The 13,195-nt window shown below is 40.2% G+C and overlaps 1 protein-coding gene across 1 annotated transcript in view; it reads right to left on the reverse strand.

Annotated features, from left to right (window-relative positions):
- The window catches only part of GALNT2 (polypeptide N-acetylgalactosaminyltransferase 2), a 245,143-nt gene that overhangs the window by 48,233 nt on the left and 183,715 nt on the right, over window positions 1–13,195 (reverse strand). Inside the window, exon 8 of the mRNA XM_082249573.1 lies at window positions 642–729. Within this exon, the coding sequence (XP_082105699.1) occupies window positions 642–729 (88 nt within the window). The remainder of the gene's footprint in view (window positions 1–641; window positions 730–13,195) is intronic.

The following is a 13,195-nucleotide window of genomic DNA, read 5'->3' on the forward strand; positions in this document are numbered from 1 at the left end:
TGATTTTTGGTAATTTTTCAAAAAAAAAAAAAAAAACGCGTTTGAAAGACTGCTGCGCAAATACCGCATGACAAATAATATTGCAATTATCGCCATTTTATTCTCCAAAGTCTTTGCTAAAAATATATATATACTGTTTGGGGGTTTTAAGTAGTTTTCGAGCAAAAAATACTGATTTTAACTTGTAAACAAAAAGTGTCAAAAATAGGCTTGGGGCTACACTGGTTTAAGAAACCCAGTGCTGTATTCGCAAAAAAATGGCCTGGTCATAAAAGGGGGGGGGGGTAAATCTTCCTGGAGGTCAAGAAGTTAAGGAACTCTGCAAGTGACTTCCTACTGCACCAGTTTCATAGATCGTTTGCAGGGACCGCACCAATTTCATAGATCGGGTGGCCATAAACAAGCAGAATTTCGTAAGTAGAAAGTTGGATTTTGGAACATTCATTCAATTTTCTAATAGCTAATAGGGGTCAATAAGCTGATCATTTTCAAAGTTATTACTCTCAGCGTTCAATTCTCAGTTGTACCAATGTAGAGAATGCAGGATGGGAAACTTTCATGCTTGGCGTTATTAAAAACTGCAAATGCAAATATTTATAAAAAACGAATTTGAATTCTCCAATATTTAATATGCTACATACCTCCTTTTAAATCTGCCGATGCCCCAACATACTGGAAGTTGTCCATATTAATCACATCAATAATTGGAGATACAACTCTAGTTTTGTCCTAAAAGATGTAAGAGAAAAAAAACAAAAAAAAACAAACAATTAGTACAGACTAGAAAATTTTCATACTGAAAAATTGTAGAAGAAAAACTAATATATACAGTGCCTTGCGAAAGTATTCGGCCCTCTTGAACTATGACCTTTTGCCACATTTCAGGCTTCAAACAAAGATATAAAACTGTAATTTTTTGTGAGGAATCAACAAGTGGGACACAATCATGAAGTGGAACGAAATTTATTGGATATTTCAAGCTTTGTTAACAAATAAAAAACTGAAAAATTGGGCGTGCAAAATTATTCAGCCCCTTTACTTTCAGTGCAGCAAACTCTCTCCAGAAGTTCAGTGAGGATCTCTGAATGATCCAATGTTGACATAAATGACTAATGATAAATAGAATCCACCTGTGTGTAATCAAGTCTCCGTATAAATGCACCTGCACTGTTATAGTCTCAGAGGTCCTTTAAAGGGCAGAGAGCATCATGAAGAAAAAGGAACACACCAGGCAGGTCCGAGATACTGTTGTGGAGAAGTTTAAAGCCTGATTTGGATAGAAAAAGATTTCCCAAGCTTTAAACATCCCAAGGAGCACTGTGCAAGCGATAATATTGAAATGGAAGAAGTATCAGACCACTGCAAATCTACGAAGACCTGGCCGTCCCTCTAAATCAGTCGTATACTGCACAAATCTGGCCTTTATGGAAGAGTGGCAAGAAGAAAGCCATTTCTTAAAGATATCCATAAAAAAAGTGTCGTTTAAAGTTTGCCACAAGCCACCTGGGAGACACACCAAACATGTGGAAGAAGGTGCTCTGGTCAGATGAAACCAAAATCAAACTTTTTGGCAACAATGCAAAAGGTTATGTTTGGCGTAAAAGCAACACAGCTCATCACCCTGAACACACCATACCCACTGTCAAACATGGTGGTTGCAGCATCATGGTTTGGGCCTGCTTTTCTTCAGCAGGGACAGGGAAGATGGTTAAAATTGATGGGAAGATGGATGAAGCCAAATACAGGACCATTCTGGAAGAAAACCTAATGTAGTCTGCAAAAGACCTGAGACTGGGATGGAGATTTGTCTTCCAACAAGACAATGATCCAAAACATAAAGCAAAATATACAATAGAATGGTTCACAAATAAACATATATACAGGTGTTAGAATGGCCAAGTCAAAGTCCAGACCTGAATCCAAATCGAGAATCTGTGGAAAGAACTGAAAACTGCTGTTCACAAACGCTCTCCATCCAACCTCACTGAGCTCGAGCTGTTTTGCAAGGAGGAATGGGCAAAAATTTCAGTCTCTCGAAGTGAAAAACTGATAGAGACATACCCCAAGTGACTTACAGCTGTAATCGCAGCAAAAGGTGGCGCTACAAAGTATTAACTTAAGGGGGCTGAATAATTTTGCACGCCCAATTTTTCAGTTTTTTATTTGTTAAAAAAGTTTGAAATATCTAATAAATTTCATTCCACTTCATGATTGTGTCCCACTTGTTGTTGATTCTTCACAAAAAATTACAGTTTTATATCTTTATGTTTGAAGCCTGAAATGTGGCAAAAGGTTGAAAAGTTCAAGGGGCCGAATACTTTCGCAAGGCACTGTGTGTATGTATATATATATATATATATATATACATATACATACACACACATAATATATATATATATATACATATATATATATACTGTATATTTATTTATTAACAATACAAAAAAAAAAAAATTAGCATTAAGGCCCCTTGCATATGGGCAGACCCAATCGGGTCCACTTGTCAGTTTTTAAGGCGGACCTGATCGGACCATCCATTGCCCATCTAAAGGGGACTAAGAGTATGTTTACACTAGTGGTTTGGGGATGGGAGGGGGGGGGGGATTAAAACCACACGGTTGAGCCAAGTATTCACTGTCCTCCCAACCACGGGTGTACGCATTGCCATGGCATGAGGCTATGCTGCATCCACCCGGCTAATGCCCGCTATTGAGGTATGGTAGTGCGGCCTTTAGGGGTTAAAACAGGCAGTGAGGTTGCGACATATCGACTCCTCATCTGATGTTAAACACCTGTGAAAAGTGCTCTGACTGCTTGAAGCTAAAAAGGACAAAGTGGGATGAATGGAGTGGAATAGATCTGCAAGGGGGAACAGCTACAGTGCCTTGAAAAAGTATTCCTACCCCTTGGAATCTTCCACATTTTGTCAGGTTACAACCAAAAACATAAATGTATTTTATTGGGATTTTATATGATGGACCAACACTAAGTGGCGCATAATTGCGAAGTGGAAGGAATTTTTTTTACAAATAAATATTTGAAAATGTGGCGCGCATTTGTATTACCCCCTGAGTCAATACTTTGTAGAAGAGAAGGAAGGATTGGGAGACAAGGATTTTTTGGCACAACAAAATTAATAAAATTCAATTTTTATTTGTGAATATATATAAAAACCGGGGAAACCACTAGATATAAAAGTGACCTAATAGAAGGCCCGAGAATTATATACAAATTATGTAGCAGTTTGTTTGAATATTAATTCCATACAGAATATACATAGAATATTTGCAGACTTTTGTATAGGCAAATACTTGACATTAGAAGAATCTTGCCGACGGATGCCAGAGAACACGGACTGCCATCCAACCAGACCAGCTGATGCTGTATTCAGACATACATATGTACAGATTCAACATTGTTCAACATGTTTCGCTGTTTTCAAAGCTTCATCTGGAGCATTTTTATTGGGATACTCTGTATAGTGTTATAGAACTAGACATGTGCATCAAAATCAATTGTAAATAACGAGGAGGGTATTGTGGATTGCAGGAAGCTCATGTAGTTAGTAGAAAGTAGGAAACCTTGGAATTTTAACGACCAAGGATTGGCAAATGCCTGGCTGGCGTCAACAGCCCCATCACTACTAATTTATTGTAGTTTGAGTCCAAAATGGAGACCCATCTGATAGATACTTCCTAAATCTTCCTAAACGATAACCACAAGACCCTCCCCGGATGGGGAACCGCCACCTTCACTATAACAATTTTTTTAAGGATTTGGCATCACCAGTATAATTTGTATATGCTCAGATTGCTGCTATCTGAATGCATTTTCCCCTCATCAATACTTTGTAGAACCTCTTTTCACTGCAATTAGGGCTGCAAGTCGTTTTAGGGATGTCTCTACCAGCTTTGCACATCTAGAGAGTGAAATTTTTGCGTATTCTTCTTTGCAAAATAGCTCAAGCTCTGTCAGATTGGTTGGAGAGCGTCTGTGAACAGCAGTTTTTAAGTCTTGCCACAGATTCTCAATTGGATTTAGGTCTGGACTTTGACTGGGCCATTGTAACACATTAATATGCTTTGATCTAAACCATTTCATTGCAGCTCTGGCTATATGTTTAGGGCCGTTGTCCTGCTGGAAGGTGAACCTCCGCCCCAGTCTCATGTCTTTGGCAGACTAACAGGTTTTCTTCTAGGATTGCCCCAGCTGAAGAAAAGCATCCCAACAACATGATACTGCCACCACCATGTTTCACAGTGGGGATGGTGTGTTCAGGGTAATGTGCAGTGTTACGCAAAACATAGTGTTTTGCTTTAAGGCCAAAAAGTTCAATTTTGGTCTCATTTGACCAGAGCACCTTCTTTCACATGTTTGCTGTGTCCCCCACATGGCTTTTCACAAACAGAACTTCTTATGGCTTTTCTTTCAACAATGGCTTTCTTCTTGCCATTCTTCCATAAAGGCCAGACTTGTGGAGTGCACAACTAATAGTTGTCCTTTGGGGGGCTTGGCCAACTTCCTGGATGTAGGGAGCGGTTCTCTGGAGCTCCAATCTACCCGCCTGTATTGTGCAAAAATCCTGCTGACCAAGTGATTGAAAAATCCCCCGTTTTGCCAGTTCAGCCTTCCTGCTTTTGGTGTGCCTGCTGGGAGGTGGTCAAAATCGGGAATGCCGGCCGCGTTTCAAGGCTCCTCTCCCCTCCTAGCTACGTGTCATATACCAAGAGCAAGGCACACTTCTTCACTGATCCGCGAGAAGCAGTACAATGGGTGGACACCCTGGGGTTACCTGCATCATCCCACTCAAGCCGTCATACACCTCCTTGCTGAGGGTTGGCAATGATTTCTTCTACCTATAGCTGCTGAGATCTGTTATTTAAGCATGTTTGAAAATGTTGCTCTGCCTGTGTTTATTACACCATTTGTGGCCTATACTCTTTCTATTGCTGGAGGTTTCTAACTCAGTTTTTTCAAGCTGACCAGGATTTGGTTTCTTACTGTGATCCAGGTGCTCCTTAGCGGATGGAACGTTTTATCATGTGGTGCGGGAGTCCCCGCCAATCAGAGCATTTTGGTCGTAAGTCACTTCTTATATCAGCTCCATTTCTTTAATACCTAATGTTTGTAATCCCTTAAGGTGCCTCCTTTGATATAATGATGATGATTCCCTCTCTAAAAACACCCAGCTATTTCTAGGATTAGATTATTCTATATTATTATATTCTATATTATGCTAAGAAATCTATCCCTATGCAATGGAAGTCCTCAGCCCCTTCTACTATAGCTGTTAGGCTTACTCTTATTAATCAAGTGCTTCCATTATACAAATTGACGTATGAAGCCAGAGGCTGTCCTTGTAATTTTCATAAAGTCTGGGATGTATGGGTGAATTTTGATTGCACTAATCGCTGCATCTAATAGCTAGAGCAGTGCTTATGGATGAAAGTACTGTTATTTAATCTTTTTTTTTTTTTGCTAGACAGTTGTATTAATATGTGTTATTCTACAGATGATATTTACTTGACACCTGTAGAAATATCTATGTGATATGTCTAATCCCTCAACTCAATTCATGTTCCACATGTAATGACTGGACATTTTTCACCCTTGTGTGCTGTGATATTTGAGCGCGGTTAGCTCAATCCCCTTTTTTTTTTGGTTTGTATTGACTTTTTATGTTAAATTTACATAAATGCTGTGTACATTTTTTTAATGTGTACAATAAAGTTAACCTTTAAAAAAAAATAGTCCTGTGGACAGATTTTCCTATCCAAGCTGTGGATCTCTGCAGCTTCTCCAGAGTTACCATGGGCCTCTTCGCTGCTTCTCTGATTAATGCTCTCATTGCCCAGCCTGTCTAGATGGATGACCATGTCTTGGTAGGTTTGCAGTTGTGCCATACGCTTTCCATTTTCCGATGATGGATTGAACAGTGCTCCGTGAGATGTTCAAAGCTTGGGATATTTTTTTATAACTCAACTCTGCTTTAAACTTCTCCAAAACTTTATCCCTGACCTGCCTGGTGTGTTCCTTGGCCTTCATGATGCTGTTTGTTCACGAAGGTTCTCTAAAAAGGCTTCACAGAACAGCTGTATTTATACTTTGGATTAAATTACACACAGGTGGACTCCATTTACCAATTAAGTGATTTTTGAAGGCAATTGGTGCCACTAGATTTTTAGTTCGAGATTTCAGAGTAAAGGGTATACAAAAGCACGCCACACTTTTTCAGATATTTGCAAAAAAATTTGGAAAACCGTTTATTATTTTCCTTTCACTTTACAATTATGTGCCACTTTGTGTCGGTCGATCACATAAAATCCCAATAACATACATTCACGTTTTTGGTTGAAACATGACAAAATGTCGAAAATTTCAAGGGGATGAATACTTTTTCAAGGCACTGCATTTAATTCTAGGAAAAGACGTTGGCAATTAATATAGTGATAAATTGAACCAAACAATATATTCTATCTATACTAGTTTCTAAACAGAACACAAAAGGATTTTTTCCACACCATCACTCAATAGAAGAAAAATGTCACAAGCCTGAAGTGCAATGTACAGAAAAACTCCAGCCCACACAAGTACCTCTTCAATAAAGCTGTGTTCACATACCACAGTCATTGTTGTAAAGAAAGTCAGAACTATGGACACAAGGTGGTGGTTCTTCAGACTCCCACGCCCAATATAAACTATAATTTTTTACATGTATGTTATGCTAGAATTTGTACGAAAATGTATACAACACATCTAAAAAGACTAGATGCATGTTTTTTTTGTATTGCGGCTTACCAATTCTTAGATGTGGTGGATGTGTTTGTTTTCTTTTTTAGGCTTTTTTCCCCTCTGTTTTCACCTGGTGATCTGGCCAGTAACACACCCCTTGTATTAGAGTGCCCCCAACAGAGACACCTTTGGACAACAGCATTGTAGTCTAAGGGGGAGGGTAGTGTAGATGGACTAGCAGATTTAGATATGCTAAATTTATTGAAGCCAAACTCCGGCTTAGGCTCTGTTCGCGACTTTGATGCAACTTTGGATGGATGCAACCTGGATGTGACTTTGACCAATGATAATGGACATCTGTCACACATATAACATTCAGGTGTGACTTTCATGCAACTTTGGAGGGTTTACATTGTAGTCTGTGGCCCTCAAGTCACATGAAATATGGACCAAAGTAGTTCAGGAACCTTTAGTTGCTGAGACTTTAAGTCGCACATATTTGAATGGTTGTCAATGAAAAACAGGGGGTGTGTCTTGCCATTCGACTTTAGTGTCTAAAATTGCATGACAAGTGCCACAAGTGTGAATGGAAAACAAACAATTCACCAGTTCATGCGCTGGTCAAAAAAACTCCCAAGTCCAGCTGGTACTCTTGGTTAAAAGAAACAAATCTTCTCTCACTTAAGGTGCTGCAGCACTCTTGTTAATCCATTGGGTAGTGAAGATGGATCTATGCAAGCAGGAGAGGAGAGAAAGAGCGCACGGCCGCCCTAGTGTAATACTGTACGTTGGAGTACATAATAAAAACTTTCCATAAAGTTGCACTCACGTTTTGAAGCACATATGAAGGCATGAAGTACACACGTTCCCCTCTCCCTGGTGGTCACTGTAAGAAGAGTCGATGAACGAAGGACATCCAACGTCCCCAAAGCCGGATGGCAGCTTATAATCCGCCTCCGGACTTGATAAAGGAGCCCATGCCTATAAACACGTCATCATAGCAACCCCAGGGGCTGCCGTACTGGTCTCTGTGTCCATCAGCTTTCCCCCTGCAGCGGGTCTAATTACAGCGCAAAGCCAGCCGGTCCAGGCGCACGCGTGGTCTGCAGTAGACGCCGGAGGTAATGTTGGGCGGCTTGTAAGCTGCCACCCGGCTTTGTGGAGGTTGGATGTCCTTCATCCATCGACTCTTCTTACAGTGACCATCCAGGAGCGGAGAACATGTGTACTTCATGCCTTCATATGAGCAACCTATGAAAAGTATTTAATATGTGCTCCAATAAACAGTACTACACTAGGGTGGCCATACCCTCTTTCTCTCTTCTCTTGTTTACAAGTGTGAATGGTGCTTAATACTTTTTACGAAAGCTACAGCAAATAATTGTGTTCCTTTTGGGATAAAAGTTTTACATAAAGTAATAAAAGCGGACCATAAAAGCACTCCTGTCAATGTTAAATGGTTTGTCTTAACTCTTACTGCTATATCTGCAGGTCAGCTTATTCTGCTGAAAAACAGCAGACTTACTGACAGGATCATCAAGTAAAAATAAAGGAAAAAAAAACCTAAACAAATGCAGCCATGACGTCTAAGATTTAGTAAGCTGCAATAATAAAATATTTGCTTTTGGGTTTAATACAATTTTAAGTAAAAAAACAAAAACCAAACATCTCTGACCAAAAAGAATTTTAGCAAAATAGACATTAGCCAGATTTTGTCAACACAACACAGCTATGGAGGGCAAGGCATTGAAATATTATGCACAATGCATACTCCTGCACTATGAGACGCAGCAAAATGCAGGAAAAACACACCCAGGTAACTGGTAAGGAGCTGTAAACTATAAAGATGCATTGGGAATATTCAGACAGTTTGAATTGTTATACTGGGAAAAGAGAATCATAAAACAGCTGTGAAGATCACTTATGTCCTTCACATTAGGTGCATTAGGAATACGGATAACTTTATCTTTTAAATGAGATGGCTTTTTTCCCTGATGGGAATTTAGGTCAATAAACGGCTTCATCTACCAGAGAACAATTTGATAAAAAAAAAAAAAAAGTAAATTCTATTATCTGATGGATAACCTCTGTAACCAGGGCCGCTTTTAAGGCAGTACCAGTTGGCCCTCCTATACCAGGCCCTTTAAGTTCAAAGGGAGACCCAGGCACCTGCTAAGCAGAAGGGCTAGCTGTACTGCCTTGTTGCCTTCCCCGGCAGCACTGCCAGCTTCTTTGTTTTCTCCCCCCAGCTGCACTGCAGGGGGATCAGTATCTGCTCCCCCACCACTTGCTGTCTAGGCCCCTGTTTACCCTCTCTTCCATATCGCTGCCGGCCTCCCTCCTCTCCTCTGAAGCCATAAGCTGCTGCAGGAACACAGGGGATTTGTATAAGAATAAGAGGGGGGGCGGCGATAAATATGTCCTATTTACGGCCCCCTCCCTTTTTAAATGAACACAGTGAGTGATGGTACCAATTCCTCCTTTGTTCAGTCATCCCTAAAACATAGTAAATTGTGTTTACTAAGCTTAAGTTTGTGAATGAACAGGAGGCCACTTAGCCCAGAGCACTTTACATTCATTCAATGTCCAGTGCAGCTGAGACAGCAGAAAAAGGGACTGAGGAACCTCTGTCCGCAGTGCCTTTCTCTGTCTCACATGTGAGACATCAGGGAGCTGTTTAGACCCCTCAAAAAGCCACCCAACAGGGCAGTATAAACAAATGTAAAAAACAAAACAAAAAAAAAATAAATTTGAAAAAAAAAAATAGGGACTTGTTTAAATGTTTAGGTGTGTGTACCCAGTCCTGTCTAACCATAAGTGCAGGTTCACACTGTTCCGACTTGTCAGACGACTTGGTCGCCTGACAAGTCGCGGATCGTGCTGTGCAATTGGAACCGTTCTAATAGGAGCGACTCAAGTCGCTCCGACTTAGAAAAAGCTTCCTGCACTACTTTTGGACAAAGTCGGAGCTACTTGCATTGACTTCCATTATGTGAAGTCGGTGCAAGTCGCGCCGAAGTCGCGGTGCACGGCGACTTCATTAAGTCGCCCCAAACTCGTGTCGCCATAGTGTGAACCGACACTTAAGTGCTTGATATATATCCACATTCATTGTTTGTACAAAAACATAGTATTTAAACCACAATACATAATAATAATAGAAAATTAAAAGATAAGCCCCCGTTCACACTGGGGCGACGCTACTTCGCACCGCGACCTCCGAGGTCGCGGTGCGAGCAGCGCGCCGCGACCTCGGAGCGGCCGCCACGGACTTCATAACATTGAAGTCTATGGCGGTCGCCTCCTGGTCGCCCCAAAGAAGCTCCGGACCCTTTTTCTGAGTCGGAGCGACTTGTGTCGCTCCTATCAGAACGGGTCCGCAGCTTCCCTATGGGAGGCGACCTGCGGCGACCTGTGAGGCGACCAGGTCGCCTCACAGGTCGCCCCAGTGTGAACGGGGGCTTAAGTGCAATCACTGCACAAAATGTGTATAAACAATTCTGGTTATCCTATTCTTCCAGTGGCAGTATATTCCAAAAAGTACCGTTGTCCTCCCCTCCTGATAGGCCCTCACTCGCTGACTAGTAAGGGTTTAAGCGCCTGTGTTTCAAAAGCAATCCTCCAATGGTAAAGAATGTTTTGTTTTTTTTTCCATTTTGTTAATCCGGCAGGTACTGTAAGGTCAAATAACCTCATATGAATGTAGAGATATAGAACCAGGAGAAATATATAGTGTATTTCAGTTTTTATTATTAAAAGCCTAATGGGAATTTACAAAACTCTCTTCTTGCATGTGAGCATGTAGTAACGCCGTTCTGGAAGTTAATAGTCGCGGTTCGCATTCCAAAGAGCGGACATAACGGAACTAAAAGTATCAAACCGCCTAATGCATTTCGCTCCGCTAAGGAAGCGTCTCTCCTGGGCGGAGTGAAGTGCATTAAGTGTGTGGATACTTCCGGTTAGGTCAAGTTCTTTGGAACGCAAACCACGACTTTTGAGTTCCAGAACTGCATTACTACATGCTCACATGCAAGAGAAGAGTTTTGTACGGTAAGTGCCCAAACGGCTTATATATGTTTTTTAATAATAAAAGCGGAATTACACTATCACATGTTGGGTATTTATTTACGCGGTGTAACGTCATCTCTCACATTATACAAAAATATTTGGCTAACTTTAACTTTTTTTTTTTTTTTTTAAAGTCATGAAGGTGTATTTCTTTCCAAAAAAAATTTGCATTTAAAAGACTGCTGCGCAAAAACTGTGTAACATAAAATATTGCAACGATCGCCATTTTATTCTCTAGGGTCTCTGTTAAAAAAAAGATATGTTTGGGGGTTCCAAGTAATTTTCTAGCAAAATATATTGATTTTAACTTGTAAGCAACATCTGTCAAAAAAAAAGGCTTAGGGGTTAAAGGACTTATTGTTTATGCACATTTTTTCCACTGATTGCACTTTATCCTTTAATTTTCAATAATTAATATGTATTGTAGTTTAAATACTTTGTTTTAGTACAAACAATGAATAGGGATATTTATCAAGCACTTATGGTTAGACAGAGCGGGGTACACACATCAAAATACTTGCGAGGAATATACACCTTATACCCCAGCATAAGTCTTGTAAGCGTATTCCAAACACTACATAGCGCAGGGATCACAATATTTTAATACTTGTTCAAAGAGCAGTCAGCATTTGGATTGCTTTTCAGAGAGCATTTGACAGGTGGAGAGGATGCACATTGCCTCCCCACTAGCTGCTTTAATTCTGCAGTTATTGTATGCAGTTGCGGGGCACTTGCACAGCAGTGTAATTCACCTGAATGTTTCTTGTTCGATGGGGGTAAAATTTCAGCCATGGCTGCAAAGTATAGCATTGCGGCTGTAGGATTTTAGCAAAAATATAATTTGATATTTTCAGAGGGGGGCCCTGTCAGATAGAAATCAGGGGGCCTCGTACAGCCTAACAGCAGCCCTGTCTGTAACTGATATATTTTAAGAACCTGCATTGCCTCATTCTATATCTAAACCCGAGGAAAAAAAAAAAAAAGTAATATATTGCAATTTACCAGACCTCAATTGTGCTGGCTTCATTACTTCTTTTTTATCAGGCTAGGAATATTGTGCAAAAATGTACCACCCAAGTTCTGGAAGGTTTTACATGGCCAGGCCATGTTTTGCTACTACTACTACTGCACTACTTTAACTGGCTATTGCGTGGTCATGCAACACTGTGCACAAATGAAATTAAGTCATTTTTCCATACAAACAATTTAATTTTGGTAGTGTTTGATCAAAAAAATTTCAAAAGAAAATTTTGAAAAAAAACACCCAAATATTTTTACTTTCGGATATAAAACATAACCAATTAAAAAAAAATGTAAAAATCAAATTTCGTCATACATTTTGGGCAAAATGTATGCTGCTACAAGTCTTTGATAAAACAAAATCCCAAGAAGTGTATATTGACTGTTTTAAGTGAAAGTTATAGCATCTATTAAGGATATATATATATATATATATATATATATATATATATATATACACACACACACACACATACATACACTGGAATTTTTTTAAATTTATGCTATTAATGGCGGCGATATTGCGGTGAGCAATCTAACACTAACTGACGCTGGGGGGATGGACTGCCAATGACATCATCAGTGACACTAACACAGTGATCAGTGCTAAAAATATGCACTGTAACTGTACTAATGACACTGGCTGCGAAGGGGTTAACATATAAAGGCAATCAAAGGATTAACTGTGTGCCTAACAATGTTTACTGTGTGTGCAGTGTAATGTTTTCGCTAAATTATGTGCAGGTTTTTACTCCCTCGTTTGCAGGGAGAAAAAAAAAAAAAGGACACATCACTGCTGACAGAAGAGGGCTCAGTGTTGCTTACCTACACAGAGCTCTCTTTTGTCATTCGCTCAGTGGGTGTCGGTGTACTGCCGAAAACTCCAACCTGCCGAAATCTCCAACCACGTTATTTCACAACCTGCCTGGTTCCCTGTTGTGAGTGTACACTGGGAATAATTGGAGATTTCGGGCACTTGGTGTTTTCACACAACACCGGCAGCCTATACACCCGAGTACATGGTATAATTAGTGCAGATTCTTACTCCGCCTGGTAGTTGTCGCCGTCTTGGAGGCGGCCATGTTTTTGGTTACTAGCGGGTGGTGTAAGACAAGTGTATATGCTATATTATTTCTTCCCCCACGAAAGTGGAGTTACCCTTTAAGCCTCCTGTTTGGTATGTTACCATAAATCATACTTGGCGTTCTCAAGTGCGGCGTAAGTAGCACCACAAATATACGCCGTGGATTATATATTAGTTGGATTGAATATATATCAACTAGTACTTTTTTTTATCCCTGTACGGTCTGAAAATGACTGTCCACAAATTGGACCTAGGACAGGGCACTGTTCCTTAATCGAACAACAAAGGGAC

This window comes from Pelophylax lessonae, assembly GCF_965119305.1.
Source record: "Pelophylax lessonae genome assembly, chromosome: 3".
Classification (NCBI taxonomy): domain Eukaryota; kingdom Metazoa; phylum Chordata; class Amphibia; order Anura; family Ranidae; genus Pelophylax; species Pelophylax lessonae.